The 20030-nt window shown below is 36.8% G+C and overlaps 1 protein-coding gene across 4 annotated transcripts in view; it reads left to right on the top strand.

The window, feature by feature from the left end:
• Positions 1-20030, top strand: part of EFR3A (EFR3 homolog A) — a 154125-nt gene that overhangs the window by 26997 nt on the left and 107098 nt on the right. For all 4 annotated transcript variants that reach the window (XM_036755090.1, XM_036755071.1, XM_036755080.1 and 1 more), the window contains 2 exons: positions 13764-13840; positions 14547-14674. In XM_036755090.1, coding sequence (XP_036610985.1) covers positions 13764-13840; positions 14547-14674 — 205 coding nt within the window. The remainder of the gene's footprint in view (positions 1-13763; positions 13841-14546; positions 14675-20030) is intronic.

Genomic DNA, 20030 nt, shown 5'->3' with positions numbered 1-20030 from the left:
TCTTGTGAGCAATGCAGTATGCCTGGTTGTGGAGGAGATGCAAAATTTCTTCCCTCTTGTGTCCAGGAGGATAGACATATAGTATGTACAGATAAATAGAGAAATTAAGAGAAGGACAAAGCAGAGTTCTTTGTGAGAGTTTTGGAGCTTTGGGGAAAAGGTCCACATTTGACTGATGGGTTGAGTGGTTGGAGATCTGAGAAAACGAGGCTTCAGAAAGGAGGTAGCACTTGAGTGGGGCTTTTAAAGGATTGGTAAGAATTCAACAAGTGAAAAGTAGGAAGGAGGACATGGCAAGCCTATCAGATATGGCATTAACAAGATGTGGAAGGAGAAAGATGTAAAGGAATATTCAAAAGACAGTGGTAGTCTAGTTTGACTGGATTGTAGAATATAAAGAAGGGATTATGAGCTTACATTGGGGAAAAATAAAAGAGGGATACCAGACTGTAGAGGGCCTTGAATGCCAGGCAAAGGAATTTGAACTTTACTCCACTAAAATTTTTTGATTAGAGGAGTAGCAGGAGCATAAGATCTACTGGTTTACTTGCCATCCCCTCTCTCTAACCCCATAGCCCTACATTCGTGCTTTTATTTATGCTTTTGTCTGTGGTAAAGGAGAAAGAAGAGCAGACTGACTTTGAACTCAGTTTCTACTTCCGATGCATTACCTTTGTGACCCTTGGTAAATCACTTAGTCTCTTTCTTTATCAGTAAAATGAAGGGATTGCACTTAGGCCCTTCTAGCTCTAGACCTTCTAGGAATGTTTTCTTCCCTTAACTCCTAATTTCTCTTTAAAAGTTTTCCTGATACCTTAGTCTTAAGTGATTGATCTCTTCAGTTATTTAATTCTTATAGTAATATTCTGTATATCAATATCTGACAAATCATATATGCCTACCTCTTCCATTATTATTTCATACTGTGATTTATGTACTGAATTATTACTTAATTTCATATTTTCAACTAGATTGTAATCTCCTTGAGGTCTGGAAGTATTTTATAAAAATTCTGTGTATCTCTCTCAAAGAATGATGCATAGTCACTTAATAATTTTTTTCATTTGAGTCTTTTGTTTTAAATAAGATTCCTTACTCATCTTGAGGTAAATTGTGTTTAAAATCATATGTTTTATATTTTAGTTTTCCAGATATGATTTTTTTCAATATCTATTAAATTCTCATTAAGCAAACAGCCATTTCAGCTCTACTGTGTTCTGTACAATTAAATCCCTTGCTTCCTTATCTTTTTTTGCTCTTCTTTTGCCAAATTGAAGCATTGGATTTTTGTTACCATCTGCTTCCTCCAGTTGCAGAATTAATCTGGAGGAAACCTCATAACGATGACGACTAGGCACATTTCAGTTTCATGTTATCCAATCTTGATAGGTGCACATTGTGGTAAGGCCTTCCTTTTGTTTCTTCTTATTGAACCTCTTTCTCTCCACAGAACCTATTCCAAACTCTTCTTTTTTCCTCAAGCATCCCATACCTCCTCCTTCCTTAAAACAGCTGTAAACCTTGCCTGTTATTTTACTGAAAAAAAAATGAGGCCATTTTCTTCTTTTATAAAAAATATTTAATATTTTATTTTTCCCCAGTTACATGTAAAAACAATTTTAAACATTTAAAAAAGTTTTTGAATTCCAAATTCACTGCCTTCCCCACTTCACTCCCTCCTCAGTGAGAAGGAAAGCAATTTGATATAAGTTATACATGTGCAGTCACATTTCCATATTAACCATGTTGCAAAAGAGAACAAAGACTCCCTCCCCCAAAAAAGACAAGGAAAAAGTATGTTTCAGTCTTCATTCATATTCTGTTATTTCTTTTTCTGGAGATGGGATAGCATTTTTCATTACAAGATCTTTGGAATTGTCTTGGATCATTGTATTGCTGAGAATAGCTAAGTCATTCACAGTTAATCGTTGTACAGTATTTCTGTTACTGTGTACAGTGTTCTGTTGGTTTTGCTCATTTCTTTTTGCATCAGTTCATGTAAGTCTTTCCAGGTTTTTCTCAGAGCATCCTGCCCATTATTTCTTATAGTGCAATAGTATTCCATCACAATCATATACCACACCTTGTTCAACTGTTCCCTAATTGATGGGCTTCCCCTTAATTTTCAGTTTTTTGCCACTACTAAAAGAACTGCTATAAATATTTGTGTGCATACAGGTACTTTTCCTTTTTGTTTTTTATCTTGTTGGGATATGGACCCAGTAGTGGTATTACTGTGTCAAAGGGTATGCATGGTTTTATAACCTTTTGGGAATAATTCCAAATTGTTCTCTAGAATGGTTGAACCAGTTCACAACTCCACCAACAGTGCTAATGTCTCAATTTTCCTACGTCCCCGCCAACATTTGTCATTTTCTTCTTCTGTCATAATTGCCAATCTGATAGGTATGGGGTGGTACCTCAGAATTGTTTTAATTTGCATTTCTCTAATCAGTAGTGATTTAGACATTACTTTCATATGACTGTAGTTAGCTTTGAATACTTTATCTGAAAACTGTTTGTATTCTTTGACTGTTTATCAACGGCTCTTATTTCGTAACTTTGAATTTTCTATATGTTTTTAGAAATGGGGTCTTTATCAGAAATTTGCTGTAAATTTTTTTAAGTTATGATTACTATGTATTTCTTTCCATCCCATTTCCCCCATTTATCCTACTCTCTCTCCTTTTACCTTGTCCATTCTCAAAAGTGTTTTGCACTTGACTACCACCTCCTCCAATACATCCTCCCTTCTGTCACTATGCCCCCCACCCCCTTCTCTTATTCCCTTCTCCTCCTACTTTCCTGTAGGATAATACTGATTTATAAACACAACTGACTGTGTATGTTATTCCCACTTTGAGCCAATTCTCATGAGAGTAAGGCTCAAGTGCTACCCCTCTCCTCCATGTCCCCCATTTTCTTTTCCTCTGTAAAAATTCTTTTGTGCCTCTTTTATGTGATATAATTTGCCCCATTTTACTTCTCCATTTCCCCTTCTCCCAGTGCATTCTTCTTTCTTACTCCTTAATTTTACTTTTTTAGATATCGTCCTGTCATATTAACCTTACACCTTTGTCTTCTATGTGTACTTCTTCTAATTGCCCTAATAATGAGAAAGTTCTTAGGTGTTACAAGTATCGTCTTCAGATGTAGAAATGTAAACAGTTTAACCTTATTGATTCCCTTATGGTTTCTCTTTCCTCTTTACCTTTTTATACTTCTCTTAATTCTTGTATTTGAAAGTCACATTTTCTATTCAGCTCCGGTCTTTTCATCAGGAGTATTTGAAAGTCCCTTATTTCATTGAATGTCCATTTCCCCCCCCTCCCCCCGAAGGTTTTGTTGGGTAGCTATTTTTGTTTGTTATCCTAGCTCTTTTGCTCCCTTGAGTATCATATTCCAAGCCCTCTGATCCCTAAATTCTGTGTAATCCTCACTATGGCTCCACAATAGTTGAATTACTTCTTTCTGGCTGCATCAAGTATTTTCTCCTTAATCTGGGGGCTCTGGAATTTGGCTACAATATTCCTGGTAGTTTTCATTTTGGGATATCTTTCAGGAAGTGATTGGTGGTTTCTTTCAATTTCTGCTTTACCTTTTGGCTCTAGGATATCAGGGCAGTTTTCTTTGATAAATAAATAGATCTCCTGGATCTATTTTCCAGGGGAGTTGTTTTTCCAGTGAGAAATTTCACATTCTTTTTTCTATTTTGTAATTCTTTTGATTTTATTTTACTATTTCTCCATGTCTCACAAAGTCATTAGCTTTCACTTGCCCCATTCTAATTTTTAAGGAATTACTTCCTTCATTGAGCTTTTGTACCTTCTCTTCCATTTGACCAATTTAAGGAGTTGTTTTCTTCAGTAAATTTTTGTACTTCTTTTTCCATTTGGCCAGTTCTGCTTTTTAAGGAGTTTTTCTCTTTAGTGGATTTTTGGCCTCTTTTACCATTTGGTCTATTTTGTTTTTTAAGGTATAACTTTCTTCACTTTTTTTTCCTTGGTGCTGCTTCTTTGGTGTTGACTCTTTTTTCATGATTTTCTTGCATCACTTCCAATTTTTCCTTTACCTCTCTTTATTTGATTTTTAAAGCCTTTTTTTTCTCTTTTGGGAATTCTTTTTGGGCCTGAAGCCAATTCACATTTATCTTCTGAGGTTTTTGATGTAGCAATTTTGACTTTGTTGTCTCCTGAGTTTGTGTTTTGCACTTCTCTGTTATCATAGTAACTTTCTATGGTTAGGTTCTTTTTGTTGTGGTGGTTGTTATTTGCTCATTTTCTAACCTATTTCTTGACTTTTAACTCTATCTTAAAGTGGGGCTCTGTTCCTGGGGTAGAGGGGGCACTGTCCCAAGTTTTAGACCTTTCTTGCTATTGCTCTCAGAGCTAGTTCTGGGACTCTTGCATCTGACCCCTTTTCTCTATTCACACAGCTATTATCTTAAGGCCTCATCACTTCTCACCTAGATTATCGCAGCAGCCTCTGAACAGTGTCCTACCCCAAAGAGTCTCTCTTTGCTCCAGTTCATCCTATATACTACTGCCAAAGTAATTTTCTTTAAGCTGGGATCTGAAACTTATGTCACCTCTACATAACCAAGCTAAGTGCATTTTTATTGCTTCTAGGATAAATTATTAACTTTTCTGTTTATTTTTAAAGCCTTTAAAACATGATTTCAATTTTTATTTTCAGTCTCATTAATCTTTTCTACCCCCCCAGTTTATAGTCTACAGTCCAGTCAAACTGGCCTTTTCTCTGTTTCCTACACAAAACACACCATTCCCTGTCTCTGTGCTTTTGCGCTGACTGTCCCCAATTCCCATTCCATCTTGGCTTCTCCAGCAGATTATTTTTTCCGTTATCTTCACATTGTGAAGGGCTTTAACTGCCAAATAAGATTTTATATTTGATGGTATAGGCAGTAGGGGGTAAGAGAGTTTTAGTTGGAAGGTGATGTGGATCAGACCTTTTCTTTATAAAGGAAAATCATTTTTATCAGCTGAATGGAGTATAGACTTGGAAAGAGACTTGAGACAAGGAGACCAACCAGGTCCAGGTTATTATTATTAGTCTAGACATGAGGTTATGAGGGCCTGTAACAGGGTGGTGGCTATGTGAGTAGAGAGAAGGGATGCATAGGAGAGTTGTTATGGAGGTAGAATCAGCAAGCCTTGGAAATAGATTGAGTATATGGGGTGAGTGAGTGAAGATTTGAGAATGCCCCAAGATTACAAGCCTGGGTGACTAGGAGGATAATATGTTACCCTTGATAGTAATAGGAAGGAAATTTGGAAAAGGGGAGGTTTTGGGGAAAAAGAGAATGAATTCTGTTATGGTTATGTTGAGTTTCATATGTCTGTAGGATATCCAGGTCCAGTAGACAGTTTTTGCTCTGACACTGGAAGTTAGGAGAAAGGTTAAACCCGAATAACTATATCTGAGCATTATGTACATAGAGAGGCTAATTGAATCTTTGGGAGTTGAGATCTTCTGGAGGAATAGTGTTGGAATGAGAAGAGAGGAAGGGCTCAGGATTTAACTTTGATGGACACAGAAAAGACTCTTCTGTAAAGGATATTGGTGGAATGGTGGGAAGGGCAGGAGGAGAGCCTGGAGATAATAATAGTGTCATGAAAACCTAAAGCAGAGAAAATATTCAGGAGAAGGCACTCTCATGGCTGTAGAGGGGGAGGGGTCAAGAAGGATGAGTGTTGAGAAAAAGCCATTGGAATAGATTAGGCCATTGGCAATTAAGAGATCATTATTAACTTTGGAGAGAGCACTTTTTCTTCTGTTGAATGATGAGATTAGAAGACAGACTGGGGGCAAGGTGGTACACTGGAAAGAACACTGGCCTTGGAGTCAGGAGGACCTGAGTTCAGATGTGGCTGGAGACAAATTACTAGCTCTGTGACTCTGGGCAAGTCACTAAACCCCAATTGCCCTCTGCTCCCCCCACCCCAAAAGAAGACAGGTTAGAGAATGAAAGTATGAGAAATGGAGGTACCAATTATAGGTGGCTTTCTCAAGGAGTTTTGCCACTAAAGAGAGATATAGGACAATAGCATTTGTATATGGTTGGCCCAGATGAAGGTTTTTTAAGGGTGGGAGAGATGTGGATATTTTTATAGGCAGCAGGATGGCATCCAGCAGATAGGGAGAGATTGAACACTGGTAGTGGTTGTTAATCATGTGTCAAAGTAAGAGTGGAGCCATATGCTACAAGACCAGTGACAGAAATAAAAGTCACTTATATAGGAAGACATCATTGCAACACTGTGTGGTAGTAGTAAAAAACTGGAAGCAAAGTGAGGTCTCCATCAAATGAAGAATGGTTGAAGAAATAATATGAATGTAATGGAATAGCACTACAATGAAAGAAATAACAAATATGAAAAATTTGGAGAAGTGTGAAAAGACTTATGTAATAATCCAGATAGAACAAATCAGAACCAAGAATACAATATACACATTGTCTGTAATAATATAAATAAGAAACAACAACAAAAGGCTTTTGAACTCAGATTCATTGCAGTGAACAATCTTGCTTCTGAAGAAAGGATGTTGTAATAATATACGTTCTTCCTTGGTTAGGAGGTATGGGACTGTGGGTGCTTTGTCAGCAAGTTGCGCTTAATTGTTTTTTCTCTGTCATGTGAGATTTTTCTCTAAGTGGAGTGTGTCTGAAAGTAACATGTAAAAAAGCAAACGAAATCCATAAATTGAAATAGAAAAAAAAACCCGCAAAATTATTTTTGATTGAGAGAGCAGGAGAAATAGCTTTACAGAGGTCATGGCACTTGAATAGATTTAAATGATGGTCAGGATTTCTACTTAAGGAACTATATAAATAAGATGTGTGAAAGTGAAGAATGTATACTGGGAGATTGGTGTGGAGCATAGACTATATGGTGGGGAAAAATATGAAGTGATGGCATAAAAATTGTAGGGGCCTTTTACTCGCAGACTAAGGAGGCTGAATTTTATGGTTTTTGCCAGTAGGGAAACTTTGAAGGGTTTTGAGCAAAGAATGACATGACTAGTTCTTTCAGACAGTTAAAATATATTCGTATGACATTGCAGCAGTCTGAGCCAGTTCACAGACATAGTTTACCATCAACAGCAATCTGCTACCACAATTGTATTCTAAAATCATATCAAAATCTAATTTGACCAGACTAGAAACATCATGTGTTTATGACAGCTCGTTAATCTCATATTTGTTGGGTGGAAATTGTTAGCAGAGTATGATGTGAAATGTTTTCCAGGCATTTAACAGCTTTAAATTGGTGTCACAGACCTGTTAGATAGGTTACAGTACTTAAGTACGATCAGTCTAATTAAAAGTAAGGTGAGCTAGTGGCCTACCACAACAGTTCAGAACAGGACATAGAGGAAGGAGACCTGCAAGAGTCTTACACAAAATGAAGGACTACATTCAGGTATCCACAGCTGAACTGGAAAAACCGTATGAATTTAACTCAACAAGGGATACACCTTCATTTCTGTGCTTGAGTAGGTTAATATATTTTTTGTTAATATGATATTATTGAATGTTTTCTTCTTGGTTAAATTAGCCTCCAGTATAATCGTGGAATATTTCTGTTCTTATACTTAACCAGCACTATGTTATCATTTGATAGAATTCTAAATATTGCTTTCTTTGAAAATCTTTTACTGCTAGAAAGAGACTTTTGTATAGCTATTCATTTTAAAATCTATAACTTACACTTTGTTTTCCAAAATTGTTATTATTTATTATGTTTGAGATAGATGATCATGATTTCTTTCTTTCTCAGGTAGATTTCTACAAACATTTTTTCTTTTTGCTTATAGAAAGAAAAAATATACTGGTGCTTGGTCATTATTTCTCACTTGAATCTCAACCTGTCCTCTTGCTTCTCTGTTCCCTAATATTTCCCTAGTTTATGTGTCTTTTTTCATTTGTAAATTGGCCACAACAATAATAACAATACATATACCATCCACCTCACAAACTTATGAGGGGTCAGAGAATCTGGGTTTTATACTGCTTTGTAGACCATTAAGGGCTATATAAATGAAAACTGCTTTTATTAATTGTTAACAATAATTTTCTAACCCAGATCAGTCGATCATATGATTTAATACTGTAAAGAAGCTTGGAGAACATGAGTCCTTAGTAGCATTCTGACCATAGGAAAGTTATTTAGCCTTTTTAAACATCAGCTTCATCATCTGTATTTAATGAGAGTAATAAAACTAGCTTTACTTAGCACTGACAGTGGTTGAGATGAAATTGCTTTTTTAATTGTAAAGCTCTTTTTAGAGGTGAGCCGCTGCTATTTAATGGATACTTGAATGGCCATTATTCAGTACATGATAGATTTTATCACAAATTTTTTCCTAGTAGCATTGTGCTCGGCTTTTGAGAGGATTGCAAAGCTAAGATAGAAAAAAAAAAACATAGTGTTTTTTTCTCACTCCTGAGAGTCTGTGGGTAATGTGTAATGGTTAGTGAAGCAAATACATATAACTATGAGGCAGAATATAGGTTCCTTAACGGTGATAGAAAGTCCTCTGGAAATTCAGAGGAGGGGAGAATCACATTTTATTGAAGGAGTGGGATCAGAGAAGTCTTTGTAAAGGTAATAATTTTAGCTGGATGTTAAAGGATGGAGTGGGAATTATGAGGCAGAAAAATGGGGGTGGGGAGGGAAAGGGTATTCCAGATAGTGAGTAAATATTGTAAAGAAGTGCACAGAAGTAAGAACGTGTGGAGTGTTTGGGGAACTATGAATAGTTTGACTGACACTTAGGGAAATTTGGGAACTAAGACTGGAAAATTAGGTTGTTGTCAAAGCATGGAGAGCCCAGAATGCTTGAACTGAGAGAATTTTTTATTCTTTTTGCTAGGCAGTGACTTCCTATAATAGGTGGCACAGTGGGTGGAGTGCTAGGCTTAGAATCAGGAAGACTCATCTTTCTGAGTTCGAATGTGGCCTCAGACATTTATTAAGCTTTGTGACTCTGGGCAAGTCACTTAACCCTGTTTGCCTCAGTTCCTCATCTGTAAAAAGAGCTGGAGAAAGAAATAGCAGAACGCTCCAGTACCTCTGCAAAGAAAACCCCAAATGGGGGTCATGAATAGTTGGATACAACTGAACAGCAAGATTTCCCATTGAAGATTTTTGAGCTGGCGAATGATATTTGTACTTGAAGGGCTAGAAGGGGAAAAGTCTGGAGCCAGGGACACTAGATGTACTGGTTATTATTGCAGCAGTCAAAGTGAGAGGAGTAATGGAAGCCCTAAACTAAGGTGATAGCAGTAAGAATAGAAATTCTAGTAGACTAGCAGGGATTCTTAAGCTGCTTTGCGTCATGGACTTCTCTGGTGGTCTGGTGAAACCTATGGACTCAGTATCAGATTAAGGTTTTTAAATGCATAAAATAAATTGTATACGATTACAAAGGAAACAGATTGTATTGAAATATAGTTATGAAAAGATTAAATAAAACAAGTTCACAGACACCAGATTAAGGACTTCTGTATTATTAGATGAATGGGAAAAACCTTGAAGAGTAATAATAATAATTAATCATAATAACTGATATATAAAATACTTGACAAAACTTTAAGACTTCTTATATGGGGCAGCTAGGTGGCACAGTGAGTAGAGCACTGGCCCTGGAGTCAGGAGGACCTGAGTTCCAATGCGGCCTCAGACACTTGACACATGTACTAGCTGTGTGACCTTGGGCAAGTCACTTAACCCCAATTGCCCTGCCAAAAAGCAAAAAAAAAAAAAATTCTTACATGCATCACTTACATTTTCTCATTTGAGCTAGGCATCAACTTTGCAAGGCAGGTTCTATAGTTATTATTCCTGTTTTATAGATGGGAAAACTGAAGTTCTGAATGCCTTGCCTACAGTCATTCAGCTAGTAAGCATGAGAGAGAGAATTCACATCCAGGTTTTCCAGACTTGAGATCCAGTGCTCTTTCCACTATATGACCTGCCTCTCAAGATTAAATAGGGACTTGGAAATTACAAGATGAATTTAAGTTTCCACGTTTAGGTGGTTGAGAGAATATTATTTCTGTTTTCAAAGGAAGGAATTCAGGAGAAGCGGATATTGAGGAAGAGATGATAATTAAGTTTGGACATGTTAACCTTGAGGTGCTGAAGTAATTCGCATGGAAAGATTTAGTTGAAAATTTGGGACTAGAAGTCAGTGTTTGGAGTTTAGACTGATGGAATTCAAGGGAAAGGAATCTTTAGAAGGAGACTATGGCCAATGCCGTGGTTAGGTACCTCTACTGACATTCTTATTCCGTTATAAAACTATTGGTTTCTATGATCTTTTGGAGGAGGAGGAGGTTTGGTCAGTGTTGACTAAAATGAGTTATACCACAACTGTAATTGTGACAACAAACTATATATACACACACGTATTTAAATGCATATGTACACATACATACACACACGTGTGGTATCTCAAAAGTCAGTACTGTTTTAAACGTGTATGTGCACATGTGTATATACACAAAACATACACGTGCATATGCGTGTATGGACATATATACACACAGTGTGTGTGTGTGTGTGTGTGTGTGTGTTTGTGTATAACTGTTAAGAGAAATAGTTGTTCTGACCTTCTTTAAAGCTCAATCCTCTACCTGTATTTTATACCTACTCATGCATTTTTAGGCACCTTTCTCCCCTCAAATTATCCCTTGACATCTGGCATCTAATTTTTAACTTTCAACTGGCTCATATCTCTTTTGACTTCAACCATATACTACTCTCTCCTGCTCTTGTCTAGGAAACATAAAGATAAGTAAAATTTTTATTTGGTCTTGCCTCTATTGGTCTATATCCATACTATATCCATAGTTCATAGATGAGACTTAGTTACCCCTTGTCCCTAAATGTTTTTGGCGTTGTTTCAGGACTTGGTTATTCTCTCATGCAGATCCTAACCTATCCTATTTCTCCTCTATTCTAATCTACTCTTATTAATTTCTAAAAATAGTTTTCTGACCCACATCAGGAAATTGAAATGTACCTGCTTGTCTAGCTCAGTTAGCTTAATATTAAGGTGAATAAATAGTTTGAAAATGGAATTGAAAAATTGTACCACTCATATGACCAAAAAAATTGGATATATTAAGATACAGCTAATGATGGGCTCTATTTCATTCTTTATTCACTTAGTATTTTGTAGGCATGGAGTGAAGACAGAATGTTTTACTTCCTCTGATGTTATTTATTCTCTATAGCTAAACTTAGACTGGGGTAAAGGAGAGGATGTTAGGGGAGACAGTAGACTAAAATGTTATCAGTGACTTGGAAAGAAATCACTGTAACCTCATGTGTGGATAAATGTATGAAAATTTTGAAGTTTTAATACTTTTTAAATATGCTTTTTGTAAATTTTTGTTGTAATTAAAATTTATGATGAAATGTGGCTCATTAAGAATCAGTAAAGATTTTATAACTATTTAAGAAGTAAATATTTTGAAAAATAGTTGTGTCTTGTTTGAATCTATGCCTACCTGTAGAAATAGGAGAGCAACTTTTTTTGAAGACTACAACTAGAGGTGAACATAAGGCTCAGAATTTGAAGATTTAAATTCTGTTTGGCAGAATCAATGAAGGGGAAAAATTTTAAGTTATTATGGTTAATATATGAGATGATTGATATAGTACCTAACAAGATATCTTACAAAGAAAGGGTAAGTGCACTGTATTTAATGAACTTTTAAATGTCCCCTTTTCTCTCTCTTAAGCTTTTCAGTAGGATTCTTTGATTTCTAATTTAAAGCAACAATATTAACTTGAGTTTTTTTCAAACTTAAACTAATTGTGTTCTGCCTGATAATTATTGGCATAGAGTAAACGTATTTTGGCAAGTGAAGGATTGTTATAGATAGTTGCCCAAAGCACTGAGAACCTTTACAGGGTCTGTGTCAGAACTCAGGTCTTCCTGACTCCAAAGCCAGTTATCTCTACACCTAACCAAGCTACCTCTTACCCAATATATACAAAATAATTAAATTAATTTTTTTTGTGAGTTGAGAGCATTGACAACAAGAGAATTAGGAAAGACCTTGTGTAGGAGATGGCTCTAAGTTGGACGTTGAAGAAGTTTGAAATTCTGTGAGGCAGAGGCAGAGAAGTGTATTTCAGACGTGGATCTTGTCCAGTGACATGGAAATAGGAATTAGAATGTCTTATTTGATTGGAATGTGGGGTGTGTGAAGGGGGAGAAATATACAGTAGGCTTTGAAAAACAGTCTAGAGCCTGAAAATGAAAGGCTTTAAATGTCAGAGGCATTTGTATCTTATCATAGAAGCAAAAGGAGAAAGTCTAGTTTCTTGAGTGGGAGAGTGACTTAGCTAGAACTATGCTTTAGCAGTTCAACTTGGCAGCTGTCAGTCAATGCTTGATTACTAAATTAGCATTTATTAAGCCCCTACTTTGTACTAGGTATTATGCTAAGATTCTTCCCCTCTCCCCCCACCCCAATAAGCTGGCTGACTAATATTTCAGCAGTCCAGGTTAGAGAGAAATTGCATTTAAGAAGGTAGGTGTATATGTGAAGAGAATGGGATGAGTTCAAGAAATGTTATGGAAGTAGAATTGAGAGTTCTTTACCACTCTTTGGACATTGGGGTGAGGAAAAATTAAAAGTCAAAAATTTTTCTTCAGTACACCAGGGTGGTTAGAAAGATGCTGCTGCCTTTGACAGAAATAAGAAAGTTAGGAAGAAGGATATTTTGGGGGGTGTAGGAGGGTTGGAGATAATGAATTCTGCTTTAGAGGTTTTGAGTTTGAGGTATTAGCTAACATATAATGCTTTAAGGTTTGCAAATTGCTTTACTTATACTATTCAATTTGATCTTCACAGCAGCCACCTGAAGTAGGTGTTACTATTATCAACATTTTATTAATGTGAGGAAACTGAGTCTGAAGAATTCTAAATGATTTTTTTGGGACTGTGCATCTAGTAAGTGTCTGGAGCACACTTTAGATTCAAGTCTTCTTGACTACTAGTCCAGTGCTCTATCCACTATGCTTTTTAGTGGCCTCACCATTGAGATGTTTAGTGGAAGTTGGAAATATCTTAAAGGTACCTGATGCTGGAGAGAGAGATCAGGAAGTCATTTGCATAAGGATGATAATTGAACTATGAAAGCTGGATGAAATCACTAAGAACAAGATCTAGAAAGATAAAAGAATGTCTACTGTTGGCCTGGGGTGCTGTGGGTAAGGGGCGGGTCATTAATGATGATCCAGCAAAGGAGACAGAGAAGGAGCAATCTGAGAGCAGTGTCAGGAAAACCCAGGGAGGAGCAAGTAGCTAAGTTGAAGGGATAATCAACAATGTCAGATGCTATACAGAGGTCTTTTAAACTTGAGGAATAAAAAAAAAAAGCCACAGGATTGAGCAATTTAGAAATCATGAATAACCTTGGAAGTAGTAGTTTCATTTGAATGATCAAGTTGGAAGCTAACTTTCAACCTTTAATCTACGGCTATGGGACTAAAAAAGGAGTAAAAGAGGAGGAAGTAGAAGCCAAGTGTTATTGCCTTTTTTTTTTTTTTTTTGATATGGCCAGAAAAGGGAGGGGTGATACAGGTTGATAGCTTACATAAGTTGGCTTTAAATTTTTTTAAGCGTGACAGTTTTCTTATAAATTGTTCCTCAAAATTTAGAATGTAATATTTTTTAAAAAAGTTATAAATGTTTTTTACCTTTCATTTATCTACAGGAGTATGCTGCTGCTGTGCTGCTTTGCGTCCTCGTTACAAACGTCTGGTGGATAACATATTCCCTGAAGATCCAAAAGTAAATTTGACCTCCCAACTACTGATCTTTCTATTTCAGACTCTTTTCACTTCCCTCTCTTCTGGCCTCCATTGCTCCCAATTTCCTCTCTATAGTTTTACCTTTGAACCGTTTCTTTAGGGGCTTAATCAGATCAGTTAATTTACTATATATGTTTTAAAATTATAATTTGATTATTTTATTTAGTAGTTTACATTACAGTGTTTTCCCTTTCTTTTTATCTACTTTTTTTAGAACTGTGCTTGGCCTATAAGAAACCTCATAAATGCTAATTGACTGACTGTCTTTAAATCTTACTAGGATTATCAATCTAGAGCTGGAATAGGTCTTCAGGACCCTCCTACTCCAGCCCCTTCCTTTGCTAGATAAGGAAACTGGGGCCCAGAGAGGCTAAGTGACTTGTCAAAGAAGTAGTAAATGGTGCTGATCCGGATTTGAACTCACGTTCCATGACTTCAAGTTCTGGAACTTTTCCCTGTGCTTTGCTGTTACTCTAATCTGTTATATTTAAATGAGGTATTTCTTCACTTTGAAGTACTTGGGTATGTTTAAGCTGGAATTGGCATTAAGACAGCAATCGTTAAGTTAATTCTTTTGGTGTGAATTGACCCCAACTCAAGACTAGAACATTTGAAATAAATGAGCCTTAAAATAGCATGTTTAAGTTTAAAAAAAAAATTAAGATAACTTTTTGTCTTATGTTTAGGATGGTCTTGTTAAATCTGATATGGAGAAACTGACTTTTTATGCGGTATCCGCCCCAGAGAAACTAGATCGAATTGGTTCTTACCTGGCTGACAGACTGAGCAGAGATGTTGTTAGACACCGGTCTGGGTAAGAAAATGATCCTCAGCACAAATTCCTTTTCTTGGTGTGAAGAATTTTACCTCCTTGCATTTCTAAAAATTACCTAATAAAGTTAGCATTAATTGACTATAGGTGGGAGGAGTTTTTGAGCCTCTTTATTATGAATATAATTGTGTGTCTGCAGTACAGCACAGATTCCCTAGGTGTTTGCTGAGCATCTTCTGTGTGCAAAAGCATCATACTAAGTTCTGGGTAAAAAGACACAAACAATTATCTGTGCTTTCAAGTATTTCATTCCATTTTGGGGATGTAACATATACACAAATAATCATATTAGGTTTATTCAAAGCAGTCCTAGGTAATTAGAAAACTGTTATTAACTTGAATGGGTTAGGAGAGGGTTCCTGTAGGAGGTGGCACCTGATCTTAAAAAAGGATCTTGTTTACTATTTATTTATTTGATATATTTAGTTTTCAGCATTGATTTTCACAAGAGTTTGAATTACAAATTTTCTCCCATTTCTACCCTCCCCCCCACTCCAAGATGGCATATATTCTGGTTGCCCTGTTCCCCAGTCAGCTCTCCTTTCTGTCACCCCACTCCCCTCCCATCCCCTTTTCCCTTCCTTTCTTGTAGGGCAAGATAAATTTCTACGCCCCATTGCCTTTGTATCTTATTTTCTAGTTGCATGCAAAAACTTTTTTTTTTGTTTTTGAACATCTGTTTTTAAAACTTTGAGTTCCAAATTTTCTCCCCTCTTCCCTTCCCACCCACCCTCCCTAAGAAGTCAAGCAATTCAACATAGGCCACATGCGTATCATTATGTATAACCCTTCCACAATACTCATGTTGTGAAAGACTAACTATATTTTGCTCCTTCCCAACCCATCCCCCTTTATTGAATTTTCTCCCTTGACCCTACCCCTTTCGAAAGTGTTTGTTTTTGATTACCTCCACCCCCATCCGCCCTCCTCTCCATCATCCTCCTTTTTTTTTTATCTTCTTCCCTCTTCTTTCCTGTGGGGTAAGATACCCAATTGAGTATGTATGGTATTCCCTCCTCAGGCCAAATCTGATGAGAGCAAGATTCACGATCTTGTTTACTTTTAAAAAGAATAACTTCTAAAGCACACTTTACAAGTGGTCGTTAGCACTTTGCTTTAAGATTTCTAATGGAGAGGAAACTGTTCTACTTTTGGATAGCTGTGATTTTCATAGAATAATACTTTGAGATATATGTAACAACTTTAACGTGATATGAAAATATCTGTGATTTCCATTGGTGACAAGGTCATGAATACTGCTAATGCCACAGTGGTTTATTTTCTACATTCATAATTGAAGGAAATGCCAAATTTCAATTAGTGAAAATAAAGAGGTAATTTTTTTTCTCCTCCAAATTCACAGAATAGAATCCGTGAAACCATTCCATGGACCCCATAGAGCCTAAGAAGCTCTGGTATAGAAGGTTGAGTTGTCTTGAAGGGACTAGGGGGTTATAAGAAGGTGAAGGGAGCATATTCCAAGGCCATGGGGAAACTCAGTGCAAGTGAACAGAGAACAGAATTATTATATGTGACTCATTTTTCATAATTCTCTTGCATAACTCATTTTCCCCCCAATTTTTCTTTTACCTCTCTTACTTGTTTTTAAAAATCCTTTTTCAGCTCTTCCAAGAGGACTTTTTAGGCTTGAGACCAAGTTCATATTCCCCTTTGAGGCACTTTGACGTTGTTGTCCTCTTCTGAGTTTACGTTTGCATCTTTCCTGTAACCATAGTAGCTGTCTTTGGTCAGGGCTCTTTTTTTGTTTTTTGCTCATTTTTAAAAGTTGACCTCTGTTCCTGGAGTACAGGGGGCACTGTCCCAAACTTCTTGCATTGGGGACCAGGGGCCTGGTCACAGGCTTTCTGTGATGGGGCCTCTGGGCCAGGGGGCTTTCCCACTGTGCTAGGATGGCCCGGCCTAGCTGTGCCTGTTGTGCCCTCAGTTCTGGGTCTGGCATTTTGCTTGGTGTAGCTGGGGCCGGAGGCCTCAGCTGAGCCTGGACCCAAGGGCCTTGTTTGCTGATCTGTGTTAGACTAAGAGCCTCCTGCTGGCTTGCCTAGATATCACCTGTGCTGGGCTCCATTCCCTTTTTACTCAAGTGAGACAGACCTTTCCTGAAGTCCTTCTAAGTTATCTTGGGCTAGAAAATTGTTTCATTCTGATTTTTTGTGGATTCTGTTGCTCTGTAACTCTTTTAGAGGCTTGATTTAACCCTGTTTCATAGGGAAACTGGGGAGACCTCAGGCACCTTCCTGCTCCATGCACCTCCTTTCCCGCCCTGGGAAATGTTATATATGAAGAGCAACAAGAAAGCCTAGAAGCTAGACCATAGACTGTAGGAAAGGGGATTCCTATATAATGAGACTAGAAAGATAGATAGGCTAGTTGCCAGGCTTTAAATTTTAAATAGGAGTCAAATTTGGCTGAATCTTTTAGGTTGTAAGGAATAATAGAAGAAAAGGAATTTGAAGCATAGCAGTTTTAACTACTCTTGGCTACTTATAAATCTGACTAGTGTACCAGGTGTTAGTGAGATTTATTACATTCCTAATATTATTATTTGTATAGTTACTCGTTTTTCATAGTGGTCATATGTTATGCAGTTGAACTTTAAATCTGGAAGGGACCTTGTAAGTCATGTAGTCCAATCTCTTAACAGATGAGGAAACTGAGGTTCAGAATTGATATAGGCAGGTTAGTTTTGCCACACTTGTAGACCTGTTTGCTGTTTAATTTTAGAAATAATGTATCTAATGTTGATTTTTTAAAAAATGAAGTAAAATTTTTTTTTAAAAAATTAGCACATATTATTCCTAGTAAAGTTAAATGTTTATTTTTACTATTGTCTTCATAGTTTTTTTCCCTATACTTGGGAATTCATTTTTCTAGTGTGTACCTTAGCTAATTTCCTGTATTGAGTGCTTAAGATTGTATTCTCTTTGAATATTTCATTCAGTATGTGTGGTGTTTTAGTTTTCTTTGCAAACACACTTTAACTTTTTTAATTTTCTGAAAGCGTCTATATAAACTAAGCTATTTTATTTATTTGTTTGTTGTTGTTGTTTAGTCATTCAGTTGTGTCTGACTCTTTGTGACCCCAGGGTTCATAGCATGCCAGGCCCTTCTATCCTCCACTGTCTCCTGAAGTCTGTCCAAGATCATGTTTATTGCTCCCATGACACCATCTATCTCATCCTCTGCCTTCCCCTTCTCCTTTTGCCTTCAGTCTTTCTCAACATCAGGTCTTTTCCAGTGAGCCCTGTCTTTTCATTATGTGGCCAAAGTATTTAAGCTTTAGCTTCAGTATGTAACCTTCCAAAGAATAGTCTTAATTAATTTAATTTCTTTAAGTATTGACTGGTTTGATCTCGTTGCTGGCCAAGAGACTCTCAAAAGTCTTCTGCAGCACTACAAATTCTGACTCTCACAACCATGCATTGCTACTGGAAAAACCATAGCTTTGACTATACAGACCTTAGTCATCAAAGTGATGGCTCTGCTTTTTAGTATGATGTCCAGATCTGCCATAGCTTTTCTTCTAAGGAGAAAGTAACTTAATTTCTTGGATGCACTTGCCATCTGCAATGATCTTTGAGCCTAAATGAAATCTGACACTACTTCCATTTCTTCTCCCTTTATTTGCCAGGATGTGCTGAGATCAGTTGCCATGATCTTAGTTTTTTTGTTGTTAAGCTTCAAGACACATTTGGCACACTCCTCTTTCACCCTCATCAAGAGGCTTCTTCATTATTCTTTACTTTCTGCTTTCAGAGTAGTGTCATCTGCATATTTGAAATTGTTGATGTTTCTCCCTGCAACCTTAAATCTGACTTTTGATTCATCCAGCCTGGCATTTCACATTATGTACTCTGCATGTAAGTTAAATAAATAAGGTGATCCTGTATGTCTTACTCCTTTTCCAATCTTAAACCAACCAGTTGTTTCATGTTTGGTTCTAGTGTTGCTTCTTGATTCACATGTAGGTTCCTTAGGAGACAAGTAAGATGTCTGGTACTCCCATCTCTTAGAGGACTCGCCACATTTTGTAGTGATCTACACAGTCAAAGGCTTTAGTGTGGTCAGTGAAGCAGAAGTAGATGTTTTTCTGGAACTCCCTTGCTTTCTTCATGATCCATTGAATGTTGGCAATTTGGTCTCTAGTTCCTCTGCCTCTTCGAGCCATGATCTTGAAATCTAGTCTGCTTTTATGGTAATTCTCAGTTCACATATTGCCAAAGCCTGGCTTGCAGAGTCTTAAGCATAACCTTGCTGGCATGTGAAATAAGCACAATTGTTTGATAATTTGAACATTGTTTGGCATTGCCCTAATTTAGGATTAGGATATAACGTGATCTTTTTCCAATCCAGGAGCCACTGTTGAGTTTTGCAAATTTGCTGGCGTATTGAGTGCAGCACTTTTAACAGCATCATCTATTTGTAAAGCCTCATCAGATAGCCATTTTGTTTTCTTCCTCTTCTTTTTCTTAGGAATCTTTTTTGTTGCTTCCTGTACAATATTGCAAACCTCTGTCCACAGCTCTTCAGGACTCTATCTACCACATCTAAAGCCTTAAATCTATTCATTACTTCCACTTCATATTTATAAGGATGTTATTTAGATCATGCCTATATGGTCTGATGGTTTTCTTGACTTTCTCAAATTTAAGTCTGAGTTTTGTAATAAGAAACTCATGATCTCTGAGCCACAATCAGCTCTAGATCTTGTTTTAACTGACTGTATAGAGTTTCTCCACCTTTGGCTGAAAAGTATATAATCATTTTGATTTCGATATTGACTGAACAACAACAATATTGAATTATATTCATTTACTGTGATTTTTTTTCAGCACTTCTCCAGTTAATCAGGATCTACTTTATTTCCAGTTCTTTCATCTTACAAAGAATGCTGCTATGGATAGTTTGGTATATAGACCTTTGCTTCTGTTTTTGACTCCTTATTTTCACTAACTGCATACATCTATCTAGTTGCCACATCTTGTAGTTTCTCCCTCTGTAGCATCTCTTGTATATGTCTCCTGTTTTCCTGTCACACAGCCATCACTCCATTTTGACCCCTTTAATACCTATCTCCTGGACTATTTGCATTAGCCTCCTAATTGGTTTCCTTGCCTCAAGTCTCTCTCCACTCACTGACAGTGATTTTCCTAAAATAGAGGACTTATTATGCCATTCCATTCCACCTATTAATGATCTATTAATTAAACTCCAGCCTCTCCCTGTTATCTCTATTAAATAACTGGTATTAATATTCTTTACAACCTTGTCCCTTCCTTTCTTCCTAGTTTTCTTACATAGTATTCCCTCCAAATACTCA

This window comes from Trichosurus vulpecula, chromosome 1, assembly GCF_011100635.1.
Source record: "Trichosurus vulpecula isolate mTriVul1 chromosome 1, mTriVul1.pri, whole genome shotgun sequence".
NCBI classification, from domain to species: domain Eukaryota; kingdom Metazoa; phylum Chordata; class Mammalia; order Diprotodontia; family Phalangeridae; genus Trichosurus; species Trichosurus vulpecula.
The sequence above is the reverse complement of the archived record's forward strand: the minus strand, read 5'-3'. Positions and strand labels throughout refer to the sequence as shown.